This window comes from Oryza glaberrima, chromosome 1 (genome assembly GCF_000147395.1).
Source record: "Oryza glaberrima chromosome 1, OglaRS2, whole genome shotgun sequence".
NCBI classification, from domain to species: domain Eukaryota; kingdom Viridiplantae; phylum Streptophyta; class Magnoliopsida; order Poales; family Poaceae; genus Oryza; species Oryza glaberrima.
This window is the reverse complement of record NC_068326.1, coordinates 32,850,822-32,868,508: the sequence shown is the minus strand read 5'-3', so window position 1 is coordinate 32,868,508 and position 17,687 is coordinate 32,850,822. Positions and strand designations below refer to the sequence as shown.

The window sequence follows — 17,687 nt, the reverse complement described above, 5'->3', positions numbered from 1 at the left end:
AATAATTCCAAATTCTTTTAATAAAACGAATGGTCAAACAGTATAAGAAAAAAATCAAAAACCCTTATATTATGGGAAGGAGGGAGTAAGACACTTGGGTAAACTTGAATATATTCCCAACAAACTATAAAATTAATGTTTTGCTAAAGCATTGAAATATGAATATAGTGATATAACTTTTAGACGTTAAATGTATTTGTTACTTTGATTATTGATCAAAATACATAAAACTTGACTACTGAAAACAAGTACCGGAAATAATGTATACATTCTACTCCCTCCGTCCCAAAAAGGCCAGTTTATTACTCAGGACGATTCTGCCATAATGCACAGTTTCTAACACGGCTAATCGTCTAGTTGCGACATTACTCAGGTTTGTTTTTTCATTTTACCTAACAAAAAGAGAATAAAACAGTAGTCGAGCAACATGAGTACTTCCAAATTTGTATTAACTATTTGCAGTTGATCAATGAAATGAGTAACATCAGGGTCACCGATGTAAACAAAAATTGTACAATACACTGAAGCCTGAAGGTACGACTACATCTCAACATGTACACTTGTCGTCTGGCTGGGACGGTACAAAAGTAATGCCCGCCAATGTATACTTCGAGGAGGGTTTTTTTTTTTTTTCGGTTAATGCTGCCTCCAGAATTTTGTTTGTCAAAATGGAACTGCTGCAGGGCTGTAGAGCTAGCAACATGCCAACGATCCCACAGCATCTGAGATTCAGAGGCCCAGAGCACGTTCTGAGTATAATAGAAAGCGACCTGCTCATGTGCATTCTGTTCTCTTCGACAAGGGACCGTGCTTCCCCCTTCAGCTGATCCATTTCAAGATCCTACCCTGCATTTAACAGAACATTCCTCTACAGGCATTGCTACATGCAATCGAGAAATACCTTCGAAGTTCAGTGCCACATGAGTGATAAAAATGCTCAGCATGGCATCACCTATGATGTTCGTGCCAAAAAATCATCCACAGCAAGTGATGCATCACCATGTGAAACAGCATTATCAGGTTCCGGCATGTATAGGGAAGTAGAAGAAACCTGTCGAACAATAGAGGTAGTGCAGTGTTTCAAAAGCCAATACAACACAAACACATTGCAAAAACCTGCTGCGTGTTTTACCTTTGTGTCTATCTGCAATTCTCCGTTATTGTTATCTACTGAAAGAACAGCACCATGCGCTTTTAACCATTCTTCACATTCTTCCAATCCATCAGCTCTTTTAGCTTCACAAACTTCGTCAATTGCCATGAATCCCAAAACTTGTGCAGCATATTTTACAGGTAAAGTTGGGCGATATGATTTAGATATGCATTTTATAGCCTCAAAGCGCATCCGTTCAACATAGAGATCTACAGCACCAATCATGCAAGTTGCAAAGCAAAAACACCATCTCAATGAAATTAGATGAACACTTCAAATTACAGAGAGAGGGAGATCATATTTACCCATAAGACAAGAATTCAAGTCAGGTGCGGTCTTGTATAATTTGAAAAATAGAACATAGTTTCCAGATGAAACAGCGGAATGAACTGCAAGAGCATGTTTGACAGTTCTGTCTTGCTTGGCTTCCTTTGGCAAGCTATTAGATATGGATGTATATCAAATAAGGTTCATGTAACTATGAAATAACCAACTCATATGTGCTCATATTATGCAACCCTAATGGACTCATATTAACCAACTCATGTGAAATAACCAACCTTGCCATTGAAGAAAGCAAGTCTCTTTTGTTATTAGAGTGTAACATGACACACAACAAGTTGTAAGCAGAGAATTCGAAATGACAGCCTTTGATTCCTTCTGCATATAATCTCTTCAGTTGCGATTGGCACTGCAAAGAGTTGCAGCAGAAACAATAAAAAAATTAGGCTGTAGGTTTCTTTCTTCTGTGAGGCAACTAGACAAACAAAACTTAATAATTCAAGAATAGAGCATCCAGTTTTAGAAAAGACACAATTTGCGAAGTACCAACACTTTAACATGGCTAATTTACTGCATTTCTACGGCAGTTGCAATTGGTAGTAGTATAGACCATGTGCTACATATATGCTTCTGTTAAAAAAAAAGAGGGAGGGGGGGGGGGGGGGGTCAAGACTTTCAACTAGAAACTAATAAGGACATGGGGGGCTTTATTTCACCAGAGTATTATGTACGTTAACTTGGCTCAAACCGCTGAGAGCGGGTAATTTCTAACAAGGCTGTTAGTAGACGTGCGTAATGAAACTACAATAGCACATGACACTTGTTTATTATTCTTATGTCAGGAATAAGGACAGACATTCAGAACAAGATAAGCAAACCTGATTGAATTCAGGTAAATCTCCAGCTTGAAGTGCTAAGCGTGCATGAGTTTCATAAACCTGAAAAAAAAAAAGAGAGAATAAAACAAGTAATATGGAAGCTACCAAAAAAAGCAGGCAAGATGAAACAAATGGCGGGAAGTTGGAACAGCGTTGACATGAAAAATCAAAGATAGATAATAGAGTAAAAAAGGATGGCATGCCAAAATAATATTAACTAAATAATTTCCTTCATGAATCAAAACATTAAAACAAACAGAATAATCGAGGCACGCCAAACTGTTAGAAACTACTCCGTCCTGTAATATCTGTCCTAGCCAACCATGCAAATAGGCCAATGAAGCAGCAGTTTAAGAAAAAAATTGATAAGAAATGATCATGTGCGTCCATATTGAATAGCACACAGCAACTATGTATTCACATGATCACATTACTAAATTTGGGAAAAGGAGTGCAAATAGCAACTACTCCATCCATCCCAAAATATAAGGCACAACCACTACTAACACAAAGACCAAGAAAAAATTTAATCACCTCCTTAATTGAATCATATCCATACATGCAAGCAATGTGATTGAGAGACTTAATGGTACATGAATTAAAATAAACCAAATTAAAAGAACCAAGAGATGATAATTAATGTATGCATGCATGCACGCCTTATATTATGAGACAGAAAAAAATGGTTGTGCCTTATATTTTGGGATGGAGGGAGTATTATTTTTCTCGGATACATTGTGAAATGATATTTCCCGTGAAAATGGACTAACATAGTGAACAGGAGTATAATGCAGTATATAACACACAAAGTGGGCTAAGAAAGGCTACCATGACAGTCAGCTCGTTCTGAATCCTCTGAACAGTAAGATCTTGCCGAATTGATTTTAGTTGGTCACATTTATACAGATAATTCTTCTGAGATGTTTCAACCATATGAAGAGCTTTCTCTAAAACATCTTCTGGCCTTACCTGAAAAAGGTATGATGAAACAAAACTAAAGCAAGGAGTAGCAAAAGGAAGAAAACAACATCTAGAGACAATTTCCTATCAACAATATGTTTTTCCAATCTAGGCAGTTTACAAGGTAATATTAGCAGAGCATTCTCACTGTGGCAGGATCAGGTGCTGATGTAAGACGAAGGTATCTTTTCTCAATTTCCTGACATGTTCCCTTGACAGTCAGTGCATCCCAATCCAAATCCTCCACAGCGAAGCTAACATCATCTCCATTACTTCTGCTAAGAAGCATTGGCATAGATCTCCTAGCATATGTATTGGATGTTCCGTCCTTATCTGGAACAGAGCTCCTAGATTTTGAGGATGCAGCACCCTGACTACGTTCAAAACGCTTGGATCTATGCTCCCGGCGTTTCTTCTCCTCTGGTGAATTTGCTATTGTGATTGCATTAGCATAATATTTTGTCAGATCCTGCTCCTTATCACTGTCACTTGAAACATTTCCATTTTCAGTTAGACTTGAGTTACCACCAATCCGCTTCTTTTTACTAGGTCTCTGATTATATTGACTTAAAGGAGCCTGACGGGATTGGAGAAACTTCCCAATATCCCAACTTCTACCCTGCAAAGTATTTAGCTAAGTATTTCTCATAAATGAAAGGCATGCATGTTATATGAACCCATACTGAGATCTTACCGCTCTTTTAGTTGTTTCTGAACTATTGTAGGTATTGGTCTTTGCTGATTCTTTGGAAATCAATTCCACCTTATTTGCAACCTTTTCTTCTACAACAGGTTCCCACCTGCTTTTTGCACGTCTACTAGGGCTCCTCCTAGAAGTTGAGAAGGAGAAGGGGCTCAAATCCTTTGCAGAGCTGCCAAAGAAAAAAAGGATTGAGAAATTTAGCTCTATATCATTAAGATAATCATGAACTTGCAAATACGATAAAGTGTGGAAAGTACCATCATATGTGATATTACCTTTCTCCTAAATGGACATGAATAGCATGGATTTTGATGACTATGGCATTTATAACCCAAGCATATTTGCATGGCATTTTGCAACTTCACGATGCCTCAGTGCTACAATGGCAATGGTATATTGGTATTTTTCGTAAATCCCAAGTTTATCTGATTATCTCAATGACCAAGATTAGTTGTTTGGTTATGGTGTTGTTTTGATGAACTCTGTAAGCTTAAAACCACCATATGGCATGAGCCTATATCCTCTATAAGACTCTAACGGGTAGATTTTGAGGTTTGTTAGAGAGGCTTAAGCCCCTATAGTACTGGCCAGCTGAAGTCCGTCCCCACCAGCTTATTCCAAAAAAGCATCTTCAGGAAGAAGCTAGGCCCTCCAACACAATATGCACTGGTGCTCCGAGGCATCCACTGAACTGACATGTCAATGTGCCTACTACCATGCATTCTTAGTAGACTCTACAATGTTTTTACCTGCCTAAGCAAGTAACCCACTTACCCTTATCATGTGTTGAACAACAAAGCAAAGAACAGATGTTATTCCAATAATTTCTTGATCTTAATAGTTCTATGTGGGGAGGTGGGGGAGGAATTATGATTTGGTGATCCTGCCCATGATGCTTCTTAAGTGGCATATATTGCATCTAGCACAGTGCTGTTGTTCTCAGTTTTTACAGTACTTGTATGTTCAAGCATTAAGAGAAAAATGTGAGATTTTTTTCATAGTGAACAAAGCAAAGCATCTTTACATAGTTATAAATCAATGGCAACAAAATTTGCTTTCCAATATCCAAATAATTCAAATCAAGCTGCAGGAAATACTCCTAAAGAATACTACTAACCAAAAAGGTGCTATACAAGAATACAAGCATATGATTTGATGGTTACTGCCACATGAAAAGCTACATCATCACTAGTGGAAGGAGGAAATGGAGGGAAGAGCAGCACACCTTGTCAAATTTGTGCTTGTAATGTTTTCTGGCAAAGGAACCAGTGGCTCAATGTCCCAGTTCTTAGTATGAAGGATACCATCAGCAGTTGCCTTGGTGATTATCTGAATTATCGGAAGGGAAAAACTTGGGACTTAGGAGACTCTTTATGAAGTTTGTAAGAACATATATTTCATGGCAAGCTCCAATGGGCGCATAATGAAAATCAACTTAAGAGCTTAAATATGAAGTCACTTTTTGTGGAAAAATTAATGCATGCCTAAGTATAGAATATTCCTATGGCTACTTCTCCACGGTAAAACAAACGCAACGCGCATGCTTAAAATGAAGAATTCCAAAGTGGAGAGTGAAGCATGTATTCTTCGCAAATCAATTATATTGAAGATTATGATCATCTGTGTGTCTCCTGTGAATTCAGTCTAGCTTGCTGGGAGTTGATAGAGATCCATAGGAGCTCTCTACTTTTATGGTTAAACTCCACAAGGCGTGCATATACATCTTGTAAAGAAGTGTATAAAGAATTTTTTCCCTTCTGGTTGCTGGCATATATGGTTATAAAGAATAGATATATCTTTGACAAGATTCCTCCAAACAAGCATAGGTGGAAGACAATGCTTACAGCAGAAATGAACCTTCTCAGGTTAAGCTAACAAGAAGTTTCTGCCAAATCTAAAGAACAGATACATCTTTGACAAGATTCCTCCAAACAAGCATAGGTGGAAGAGAATGCTTACAGCAGAAATGAACCTTCTCAGGTAAAAACTAACAAGAAATTTCTGCCAAATCTCCAAGAGGCTTCAGGAATTCACCTACGTGATCTACTCTGTTTTCTATTTGCTTGTCTGGCCTCTGTGCCATTGTTTCTTTGTGGATCTTTGTTTATGTACCTTGTATATATCTACCTATCTATTTATTTATTGCTGTCGTTGATGTTAGTGTGTTAACTTCAGTATGGAACAACCCTAACTATTTTACCCATTCCCATAGTTACTAAAGGTCTCATGAACTGAAGGTTGCGTCTATAACTAGAATCCAGCCAGACAGAAACCAAGATATAGTGTTTAAAAAGAATTAAAAACAACAGATTACTGAACCTCTTTCAAGATGTTCTGCACGGCAGACCTCTGGGCATCATCCTTGCAACGGGAAACATTCCGCCCAACATAAGTACGAAGCGAAACAGGGATTGATCCCTAAACAGATCAGGAAATTGTGTAAACAAAACAGGTAGATGTAAAGCTGTGCATGTTATATTTGGCATGACCACATGAGAAATCGACAGGCATTAAGTACATTAGAGATTTGACAAATTTTGAATCTGGGCACTGCCACTTATTTGAGAGCCAGGAATGTACAAATATAATTTCAAAAATGGAAATGTTAAGGAGTAAGCATGTTTAAATTTCCACAAAGTTGGTTCCTTGTCCCTGAAGGATAATAATAGTATCGTTGATAATCACCAAAACAAAAACAAGTAAATAGAATCGTTACTCACCTGCGTTACAGCTTCGTGACCATCTTGAGCTGCTTTCACATCATTCTTTTGCACTGCGACACTAACATATGCAGGCTTTTTTGATGAATCAGCTTCTAAATTTCTCTTCTCTACTTTGGGCATTGCCATAGGAAGAGTTGGAGCTATTCGAGGATTTGTTGGGATCTGGATTTTGTTTACCCTGAGAGCATCTGATGTCGCAGAACCCTGAAAAGTTGGTTGAGAACTTTCAGAAACATGATTGACTGAAGAAACGTTTGAAATTGGACCCTGCCAACGTGAAGCCTTCTGTTGATCTGCTTGGTTACTTAGTGGTAACTGACTATAGTATGTAGTGCCCGGTTGATATGTTGGTGCTAGGTTAGCATACTGGTTCTGAAATCCTGGGACAGCTGGTGCCTGGTTAACATACTGGTTTTGGAATCCTGGGGTGCCTGGAGCCTGGTTGACATACTGGTTTTGATACCCTGGGGGACCTGCTGCCTGGTTGACATGCTGATTTTGAAACACTGGGGTTCCTGGTGCCTGTCAATTGCTAACTGTTAAATTTGGCAACGCAAAACTACTTGTGGGAAAAACCTGAATAAAAAAATATACAATGAATAGGACATAGGAAGTGCTCAGAGTCACAGGTTCCCTTGTCGGAAGAACCAGGAAAGTACTAATGAAGAAATAATACCTGCGGGGGAGGGACAGCAGTTGCACCAGCATCACTTCTCCATGTAGTGCCTGGTGGAGGTGGTTGGGTGCTCGGATAAACATAACCAGAACTGACGCTGGCAGTGTTTGCATCAGAAACACTGCTGACAGCAACTGCAGGACCACCAGAACTTGGTGCGGACTGATCATAATAATAAGGCCATTGATTATACTGCTGATGATAATGGTAAGAATTGTTGGGTAGTGAACTAGAACTCTGGGCTGCATTAGTATCTGATGGAGTATAGCTCTGATATGATTGTACATGATTATCTCCAGAACTTCCGCCAGTCCAGGAATTGCTTTGATAATAATTGTTGCTGGTAGCATATCCCGGTGCAGTCTGATGAGCACCAGCATTATAATATGTGTTACTTGTAGGACCGACATAAGATCCTGAATTCTGAAATGAAGTAAGAGGCTGATAAGCAGCACCTGAACTTTGATCTACTCCTTGTTGAACAGAAGATTCATTTGTACTTTGTGGACAGTTATAGTAATAGTTTGGATACTGTGGAGCATTGTAACCGGGTTGAACAGAATTCGAGTAAGGTGCATAAGAATCAGTTGCACCAGTAATGCCCATAGCTGATTGGACCACATGAGTTGCACCACTTGTCACATTTTCAGTAGATCCTGGAACTGACACATCCCTTTGTGGGTCATAATAAACTGTGTTTTGGTTAGAGTTATTCATTGAATAGTTCCAGGGAGCACCAGTCGAAGAAGACCACAAATGATGATCAGAAGCTGAAGGTTGATATGGAGATGGACTTGGCTGCTCCATGCCTGTGCCCTATTATTTGTTTAGAACAAACAAAATTTCAGGTTGGAACAATGTATGATGTGAAAAAAAAAACTTACAACACAATATGACGCTTCTCTGGCAAAACAGGGAAAATCATGGAAAGAAATATCGATCCCCATGTAGCAAAGTGTAGAAACAGGCAGAAAAACATTAGGAGTACACTATTGTGCCACGTGACCCACAGAAAAAAAAAACAGCATGAGATGCAAAAAGAATGCCAAGGTAATATTCACACAGTAATGACTTGTTTTATAAGACAGTCTTTATACAAAAAAAACCTTTATGTACAATTCCCCTTACTTGTTTTGTACAAAACCACCTTTATCTATACAAGGCAGAATTCCCCTTTCATGCTTTATCTCACAATATAGTACATAATGACATGTCAGATGTGGCAGAGAAAATCTAAAAGGATGACGTGGCAAACAAATGACAGCAGAAACTGTCTAATAAATGCAATACTAGAATATACACAAACTACAGCATCAACTGGCTTTAACCTGCCGTTCAAGCAAAGATGCACAACAAATTTAACACAAACCTACATAAGTACAGTTACATTTATGCCCATCTTTATAAATTTATGTCTTACAGAATAAGCAGATGGCATCACAGGTCCTCACACTTAGGGCATTACTTCACAAAACAGACTCCTAAAAAGCAGGTCCTCACGTGCTAAATGGTTTCACCAGTAGCTCTTTGATCCTAGCTTTCCGAAACCTGTTTACTGCTATATCCGAAACATTAGGCATGCCGGTTTCAAAAAGGGAAAGAAAACGCCTTGTAAATAGGTGGGCACGCTCTAATTAATAACATTTAAAACTTTATTCGTGGCAGCTCCATATCAGCCATATCCACTGAACATTAAAGAGTACAGAATGAAGCATACAATTTATGTAGAGTGCAGACAAACAACGTTATCAATTTCAGAATGAAACAAGCTATTCAGTTACATCCAAAACGCTGGCAACGGACAACATTATAAGCGCCTCATGTATTAACCTCCGGGGGACTAAACGGCTAAACCACAGCAAATTGACCAACAACCATGACGGCTTGTCAACTAGGTACGTAGATAGGAAGAGTGCGCAGCCATTATGCTATAAGCAAAGCAACAGTAGTACTCCCTCCATTCTTTTCTGTTTGACGTTGGAACTAACCAACGTCAAACATTTGGGGAAGGAGGTAGTAGTAAACAACAACATTGTAATATATGGCATCAACCTACTTCGACTATTTCAGTCCTTGGTTTTCCTAAATTCGTGAACAAGTAAATTAGCAAAAAAAAAAACATCCCTAAACATCTTCCACCGGCTACAACTAGATATCCAACCGTTGCACTAAACCTAAGTTTCTCAAGGCAACACGCCCAAGCAGAAAACACTGAAGTAATCAACTAGATTATGGATACCACCCACTGCATCCTAACCCAAAGCAGAGGCGAATCACACCGCGCAAGTGCAGGAAATAATCACAACGCCAAAAGGATGCGGCGGCAGAGGCCTCACAACTCACAAGCTAGGGACTGACGCCGAATCAGGAGCAGAGGAAGCATACCGCAGTGGGCTTGGCGTCGGATCCGGCAGCCGCCTCCCCGCCCTGGGCCGCCATATCCCGGCGCCCTACGGCTCCAGAGCTCGAGCTGAAACCCTAGCGGCCTCACAACAGGTGAGAGCCACCCCCCGAGTCCGCGGCTAGCACGGGCAAGCGGAGCCGGATCGAGCGGGAGGGAGCACGCGCGCAATCCCGGGAAAGAAAAGCTGGAGAAATCGGAGGCGCGGGTTGACACGGCGAAGATTTCGTTGGAGAAGAGGGGGACTATGGCGAGCCGGATGTGCGAGTGCGGCGGTTTGAGTTTTTTTTTCTTTTTCTTTTTTTTTTCCACCTCCGTCGGGCCGGGGACGAGAGAGGAGGGGTCGGCGGGTGCGGCGGAGGGGGACGAGTAGAGAAGAGAGACGTGTGTGTGGGCTTATAACCTTGTGGCTTGGTTTGTAAACGGGCCTGACTAGCCCAAAAACTGGTTATGCAGGCCCAACGTTAGGCCATTCACGATGCGGTGAGATGGCGTGTGGTAGTCTCTGTCCATGTCGGTCCAATGCATGTGTGGAGGAGAGAAGGAGATGGGGCCCACGTTTTCACCAGGTTCGCATGGCTAGTTTTGGCTCCGAGAACCTTAGCAAATTTTGTGAGAGAAACACATGCCACATAGCAAGGAGAGTGAGAGAGTGAAAAAGCTCGCCGGAGAGGAAGAGGAGTAGGGGCGCCGAATCCGAGCCAGATCCGTGCCGAGTTCGCCATCCCATCCGGCGGCGACGAGAGGAGCTCGCCCGCAGAGGTGGTGAAGCGACGGCGCCCTCACCGGCCGACGTCGAGCTCCCCCGTCGCCAAGCTCCCCCGCCGCCGATTCCTCCGCCGCCCGCTTCCGCGTGCCGACCTCGCCGTTGTTTCATGGGAGGTGGGAGGAGGGAGAGGAGGGTGGTGCGCCGGCGAGCGCCAAGCCCCGCCGCCTCTCCCGTCGGTGGCGGAGGAGCTCGGCCCGGCTTGGGGCTATGGGGTGGGGAAAAAGGAGTGAAGAAAGGAGGGGATAAAGAAAAAGTTAGTAAAGTTATAAAGTTGGTACCTGTAAGACCACGTGCACTGTGAATGGGTTGCCACGTTCATAAAGCAATGAGTTGGCATTCAGCCTGAGCAATCCACGTCGGCAAAGCGGGGAGAATCTACGCCACGTCCGTGTTTGGGCCCACCAACCTGAGGTCCTCGCGTCCAAAGAAGGTCACAAGTTCTCCGGTGATATCGAGGTCGCATGGGGCAGGGAGAGAGCGCCGCAACCGCGCTTGGAGCGAGTGGCTTCTCCATCGTTGCTCCGCGCGCGCGCTCGCCTCCGATCTCCTCGTCCCGCTCCATGTCCGGCGCCGGCCGCCTCGCTCCAAGTCCGGCGATGGCGCCACACTCCACGTCCGGCGCCGCCGCCTGCTCCACGTCCGACGCCGGCCACCCCGCTCCAAGTCCGGCGTCGGCGCTCCACTCCACGTCCGGCGCCCGCCTCCCCGTGCCTGGGCAGCGCCGGGAGAGAAGAGACGTCGGCCGGGGAGGAGAAGAGTGCTGGTCGGGGGAGGAGTGGCGCCGGCCGGGTCGCCCGGCCGCCCGGCACCGTCGCCGCTCGGGCCACCCCGCCCGCCGCCTTCGACGCCGCCCGGGGCGAGAGGAGAGAGATCCGCCGCTTGGGGCCGCCGCTGTCGTCCACAGCGCCGCTCGAGGCCGCCGCCGTCGTCCGTCGCGCCGCTCGACGCCGCCGGTCGACACCGTCGCCGCTCCGCTAGCTCGGCACTGCCGCCGCAGCTCCGCTCGCGCGGTGGGAAAGTAAAGAGAGAGAGAGATGAAAAGGTAGAGGAGCAGCGCCTGCTTCTCTCGTGACGCAAAGTACTGGTGGGGAAACTAGAGAGAGAGATGAAAAAGTAAAAAAGTTGGCAAATTTGCTTGAGCACATCTTAAAAAACGTGTAATTAAGTTGGAGGACACCGTAAAAACGTGTATTTGCGGCAAGGCATCGTAAAAAAATGGTAATTGGCTGCTGGACATCCGCAGCATTATTTTATTATTTTTGGAGAAAAACTAGGGAAACAATGATTAAAGACAAGTTTGCCCTTGGCTCAAATGACTCCCACGTGGCCCCCACATGAAAGTCCCCTCTCCCTCTCCTTCTTCCCAGACAAGCCGGGTGGCGGAGCGGCAATCCGCGGGCACGGCGACGGTGCCGGCCACGTTCGCCGACGGGAGGGGGGTTTACGTGCAGCCACGCGCGCCGGCGCTCATCTACGTGCTCGGCTTGGCGATGAGTGGCGTCGTCGCGCTCGTGGCGGAGCGCCGCGACATGAGTGGGACCACTCGGCCAGGACGTCGGTTGTGTCGGAGTAGGCGCTCAAGAGTGGCGGCGGCCCGGCGCTCGTCTCCCTCCCAGCGTCGTCGTTCTTCGCTGACAACCTCGTCGGAGGCTTTCTACTCACGACGCTTGCCGACACTCATCCGGGACGAAGGAAGATGCTCATCCTGTCACTGGCGACCATGCCCGTGTCCGTCCTCTCGTGGCTCCTCATGGGCAGGTTCAACCGGCGCAACTCGGTGGTTGAGCTCACCGCGGCGTCCGGGCTATGTAGCCTCGCGTGTGTCGTCATCCCGGCGGACCCGGAGGCCAGCACCGGTGGCTTGCGCCTCGCCGCCGAGCTATCCTCCTTCTTCGCGTCATGTGAGACCACGCGCTCATCTGGGGCAAGGGTGGTGACCACGCCGACAACGGCAAGCCACCAGCTTCCGCCACTTCGTAGCGCCACGCCGTCGTGGCCTTGGCCGCGCCGCCGCACACAGTTGGCCGCCGGCGCCTGCGCTGCTGCGCCTGGCCGTCGCCTCGCACCGCCCCATGTCAGCTGTCTCCTGCTCAGGCGTGCACTCGCGTAGTGAGAAAGGGGATCGAGAGAGAAGCAAGAAGAAAGAATAGAGAGAAGAGAGAGAATGAGAAAGAAAAGAATAAAGAAAAAGAAACAAATTCAAAGGGTATAACCGTATTTACACAGCTGTTTCTCTCTCCTTTTCCTCCAAAAATAATAAAATAGTGCTGCGGGTGTCCAACAGCCAATTACCATTTTTTTGCGATGCACTGTAGCAAATACACGTTTTTACAGTATCCTCCAGCTAATTACAAACTTTTTTTAATGTCCTGTAGCAAATTTTACCAAAAAAGGTAATACTAGTGGACCCACCACGAGTGGCCTGCACTATGAGACATGTAGCTTATATTGTTCCTCGCCTATGTGGCTAGTGAGGTCCGGCATTTTTCGGTGGCGCACTGCTAATGCGTTGAAGGTAGTTGCTTACGAAGTTTTTAGTCTATGTGGTAGTTTTGGCTCCTCAAAATTTGGTGATGCATTGTAAGTGCCCTTAGGGGATGCAAATGCAGAACTCGCATGAATATTTTTTCTGCACTTCTTCCATTTAGGTTCTGTTTAGTTCACACCAAACTTCTAACTTTACATCACATCACATCCAAAACTTTCCTACACACATAAAACTCCTAACTTTTTTTTTCCAAACTACCAATTTTCACCAAACTTCTCTCCAATTTCAGGAACTAAACACAGCCTTAGCTATGAAATGAGTACTAGGATTAGTATCAGATAAATTACTATGGATGGAATATCTTGGTGACATTGTTGAATGCCCATGCATTTTATTTATATGTTATTTACCACCTCTGTTTTTTCTACTTATCATTCCAATACATATATGTTTCATGGCTATTTTTTCGGACTATATATTTATAAAAATTAGGAGAAGTATAATCATATGAAAGTGCTTTTCTAGACAAATCTTATTTACCAATTACCAATAACATTTTCTCATGTCAAATCCTAATATGGTATGTATCAATAAACCATTTGAAGTTTCAAGGTTTAACTGCATGCATTCTATATTTGGAATAGTATTGATATAGCCGCAAATTTAAGTGTTTGACAGTTGTTTTCTTTATATAATATCAAATCAGAACTACAAAAAATATTTAACCCTTCTCTAAAAGTATTTTGGGTGACAGATCTCTTCCTAATCACGTATTCATGCAATAGAAACAACGATTTCGATCCAGAAACGCGTGCGATGCAACAATAGCTCGATACTGCTGGAGTACATAGCTAAGCATTGCGTATACGAAGTCCAACTCCCAAGAAAATTTGCAGTCCCAACTCCCAACCAAATCGGCAAATTCCTCAGTTGGCAACAATTCAGCAGAAGAGCACGCCGTCATGCCAATCATTGAACGAAAGGGAGCAGTGAGCACCTCTACCATAGAAAAGGGTGGAGTAGTGGAGATTGGAGAATTAAGAAGTGCAAAGCTAAGATAGGGATCAACCATATGAAAACAATCTGACCTTGAGGTTGACATTTCACCTAAATGCTGCAGGATTCTTAAGGATTCGCCAAAAACAAACAGCAATAAACAGTTGGAGCGAATAGAAATTCCTAATGTGAGATTTGCACAAGACAAAACTAGCAGTTTTATACTAGCTCATATGAACAACAATAACTAGAAGCATGAGGTTTGCAGCGAATGACCCAACTTTGTTAATAGCTAAAACACCATACGGATTTACACAGCACAAGTTCAGAACATGAAAGCAAACTTGCCCCAGGCACAAGAACGATGCCAACACAAACTACTACTACTACTACTAACTGAGACCCAGATCAATTGGAGATATCCTCCCGGATTTCTTGACCGCGAGCCAAGACTTGTCCCCACGGCCAGGCGGATGCAGCGGCGGACCTCAGCCGCCGAAGCCGTAGAGGGTGCGGCCCTGGCGCTTGAGCGCGTAGACGACGTCCATGGCGGTGACGGTCTTGCGGCGGGCGTGCTCCGTGTAGGTGACGGCGTCGCGGATGACGTTCTCGAGGAAGATCTTGAGCACGCCGCGGGTCTCCTCGTAGATCAGCCCGGAGATGCGCTTCACGCCGCCCCTCCTCGCCAGCCTCCGGATCGCCGGCTTGGTGATGCCCTGGATGTTGTCGCGGAGCACCTTGCGATGCCTCTTCGCGCCGCCCTTGCCGAGCCCCTTGCCGCCCTTGCCGCGCCCCGACATGGCCGCCGCGCTCGCTCGCTGGAGGAGAAAGAGATGGGGGATTGGGGATTTTGGGGAAGGATTCGGTGATTGTGAGCAGTGAGTGCGGTAGGCGAAAGGGCCAAAGGATATTTAAAGGGCAGGGCGGGGCGATGTGGAGTGGGTTTGGGCCGTTGGATGAGGGAGAAAATGGACGGGTGGGATCGGGGTGCGAGGGAGTTGCCACGGATTGGTGACGTGGACAAAGGCGCGGATCGATGAGATGGCGGGCGGGATCTGAAATTTCGTATTTTCGGCGCCCAAATCGAATGGGTGTGGGAAAAGATTAGCGGGACGGTGCCGTCTGCCGTGGTGGCTCTCTGACTGGTGGGGGCTTTGAATTATTGCGATGGTTTTAGCGGGACTATGTTCTGTGTACTACATCTGTACTCCCTCCGTAAAAAAAAATAAATCATGGGTTTCCGTGCCAACGTTTGACTGTCTATTTTATATGAAATTTTTTTATAATTAATATTTTCATTATTGTTAGATGATAAAACATAATTAATACTTTATGCGTGACTTATCTTTTTAATTTGTTTTCATAATTTTTTCAAATAATACGGACGGTCAAACGTTGAACACGGAAACCAGGGTTTGTCTTTTTTTTTTGGACGGAGGTAGTATGCCAGTAAAATTTTCAGATGAAATGACATGAACATTCCTTCAATGATTGTACTGCTTTTTATGTTCTTTTTTCTAAGCTCAAATGAATACTAAATTTGAGCTAAATAGCACCGATAGTACATTTATCAAAAGTTCAAAAAAAAACGAAATATAAATGTTGGCAAAGCTGAAAAATGAACGTTTTGATAGTGCCTTTCTTTTCTACTAGTAGATTTTAGAGTTGTTTCTTTGACATTTACAAGAGTCAAAATCTGTATGTCCCGTTTGGAACAATTGAATCTATAGTGTTTTTGCAACAACTGAATTGATTTATGTATACATTGTATAAAATAATCCAATCCAAATGAATCTATATGCTTACACTCTTTCTCGAAGTGTACTCTATATTTGAACTCCGGTATTTCACACCATATACTCCGGGTGAATATATAAAACACAATAAACTAATATAAAAATGAACATTTTGATTTACAGCGGGAAGGAAAGATAGCGAGATGAATGTAGAAAACACAAGATAAGATACCACAACAGAACAACAATTGACAGAGCGACCATACTCCCCTTCGAGGGACTTCAAGGAACCCGTATCTCAATTGACCCAATCCTCACCAAGCTATCAACCATGAAGAAGTTTTAGTTTCTAAGCTACCACCGAGACAAAACTTCGTTTCCAAGCGACCACCAAGATTCAAGCTTGGACGACGAGCTACTGCATCCAATGATGCTTGATTTACCAAGAGCACCATGATTAGTATCCACTCAAATACCTCTTTCGTTCCAAAGGTGATGATAAACCTTCACAAAACCTTATAGGGCTATCATAACAATCAGGTACTCGCAGGTGACGCCTAGCTGGCTAGGAGGAGAACCTAAAAGAGTAAGAATCACAATGTCGAAGGTAGGTCATTGATTCATAGGTGTTCAATTCAATACTAGTTCACTATATTTTTAGATCCAATCCCCTGTCTCTTACACAATAAAATTGGCTCAACAACCTAGAAGAAGAAGGGGTGGAAACCCTAGGAGATTAGGTCTAAAGGATCTGACATCCACTTATTCAGAGCGTGTGAGGAAGGGGGGTGGGGAGCATGGAGGATAGTGAAATGCTCACACCCATCCAAAATTAGCCGTTACACACAAATTTAAACATCTGAGTCTCTAGTTTGTTGGATTACTTGGATTGCTCCAAGAAAGGAAGACTAGAGTCCCTGGTTGGCTCACTCTGTCAGCTAGAGAAAAAAGGTGCCAGAGTCTCCTCTATGGTTTTTTGTTGCACGCAACTAATAAGTTTACATGAGTATCCGGTTTACACCTATCAGAGTCTCCGGTGATCACTTTGCTCCAAACCTCAGTCTCCAGTGATCATCACTTTGCTCCAAGCCTCGTTTTCCCTTGTGAGTATGGTCATATGGTGCCAAGTGACTCTCTCTCTCTCTCTCTCTCACACACACACACACACACACTCACTCAAAAGGAAAAATATAAAGCAAAAATATCTTCAAGCTCTTTTGTCGCTTGCTTTTGTTTATGGAGGGGTATCCTTGCACCAGTAATACAACTCGGGGCTAGTATCTCCATTTTTCCTCAATAAACATGTTAGTACCAAAATTCACTAGGAGTTTAGGTGCACTTTCAAGTTATATTAGCATGATCGAATTATATGATACAATAAAAGGTTTGTAAATACGAAAATAAATTATTCTCGGAGTATTTATAGATGCCATTATCTTTTTCTAAACTATATTACTATTTAAAATTTAGTTGGACAATGGTAACACGATTTTACAGTTAAGCAATACTAGTGTGGTGATGAAATCATCGGGATTAAATTATGGTGTCCATGAATATAATTGTGAGCATACTAGTTTTTTTTATAGTTGTGTGCATACTTAGTTTTTATTAACAGTATGCACACTTATAATGTGTTCTTTGGTTGGGGTTTGGAACTAAACCCCTCATGCAAAAAAAAAAAACAAAGCGATAAATTGACGTATGATCAATTAAATATCATTATCTAAACACACTTAAAAAAATAATGTGCTTTTAAAGCAACTTTTCTATATTTCTTTTTTTCCAAAAACATGTAATCTGTCAATTTAGAAAGCGTGCATGCAGGAAACTGAGTAAGTGGATGTTGGGACTTGGGAACCTCACTAGACAACTCGGCCTTAGAGCAAGTAGTAAAGTACTATAAGCTGACTGGGTAGGCTCCA

The 17,687-nt window shown here is 43.4% G+C and overlaps 2 protein-coding genes across 4 annotated transcripts; both read right to left on the bottom strand.

Annotated features, from left to right (window-relative positions):
- Positions 1-415: 415 nt before the first annotated feature.
- On the bottom strand, positions 416-11,057 carry LOC127776766 (SAC3 family protein A-like). 3 transcript variants are annotated; one of them, XM_052303322.1, is made up of 13 exons: positions 10,824-11,057; positions 7,376-8,191; positions 6,697-7,221; positions 6,296-6,394; positions 5,202-5,305; positions 3,968-4,145; positions 3,422-3,892; positions 3,142-3,282; positions 2,314-2,373; positions 1,714-1,844; positions 1,459-1,592; positions 1,133-1,362; positions 416-1,051 (listed from the first exon to the last, which is right to left on the bottom strand). In XM_052303322.1, the coding sequence occupies exons 2-13, from the start codon at positions 8,180-8,182 to the stop codon at positions 953-955; spliced, it is 2,979 nt and encodes a 992-aa protein (XP_052159282.1). In that variant the 5' UTR covers positions 8,183-8,191; positions 10,824-11,057; the 3' UTR covers positions 416-952. The 3 variants fall into 3 exon arrangements, with proteins under 3 accessions (XP_052159282.1, XP_052159267.1, XP_052159276.1); XM_052303307.1 differs by lacking the exon at positions 10,824-11,057 and adding an exon at positions 9,761-10,560; XM_052303316.1 differs by lacking the exon at positions 10,824-11,057 and adding an exon at positions 8,796-9,745.
- A 3,174-nt stretch (positions 11,058-14,231) lies between these two features.
- Positions 14,232-14,924, bottom strand: LOC127761300 (histone H4). The gene has a single exon (XM_052285574.1). It carries the CDS (start codon positions 14,827-14,829, stop codon positions 14,518-14,520), a length of 312 nt encoding a protein of 103 aa, XP_052141534.1. The 5' UTR covers positions 14,830-14,924; the 3' UTR covers positions 14,232-14,517.
- Positions 14,925-17,687: the final 2,763 nt, after the last annotated feature.

Coding starts and splice junctions, on each gene's coding strand:
- LOC127776766 (XM_052303307.1), bottom strand. CDS start 9,814: ATGGCGGCCCAGGGCGGGGAGGCGGCTGCCGGATCCGACGCCAAGCCC. Junction 7,222..7,375: donor CTGCTGTCCCTCCCCCGCAG/GTATTATTTCTT, acceptor AGCAATTGACAG/GCACCAGGAACCCCAGTGTT. Junction 1,593..1,713: donor TTGCTTTCTTCAATGGCAAG/GTTGGTTATTTC, acceptor CATATCTAATAG/CTTGCCAAAGGAAGCCAAGC.
- LOC127761300 (XM_052285574.1), bottom strand. CDS start 14,829: ATGTCGGGGCGCGGCAAGGGCGGCAAGGGGCTCGGCAAGGGCGGCGCG.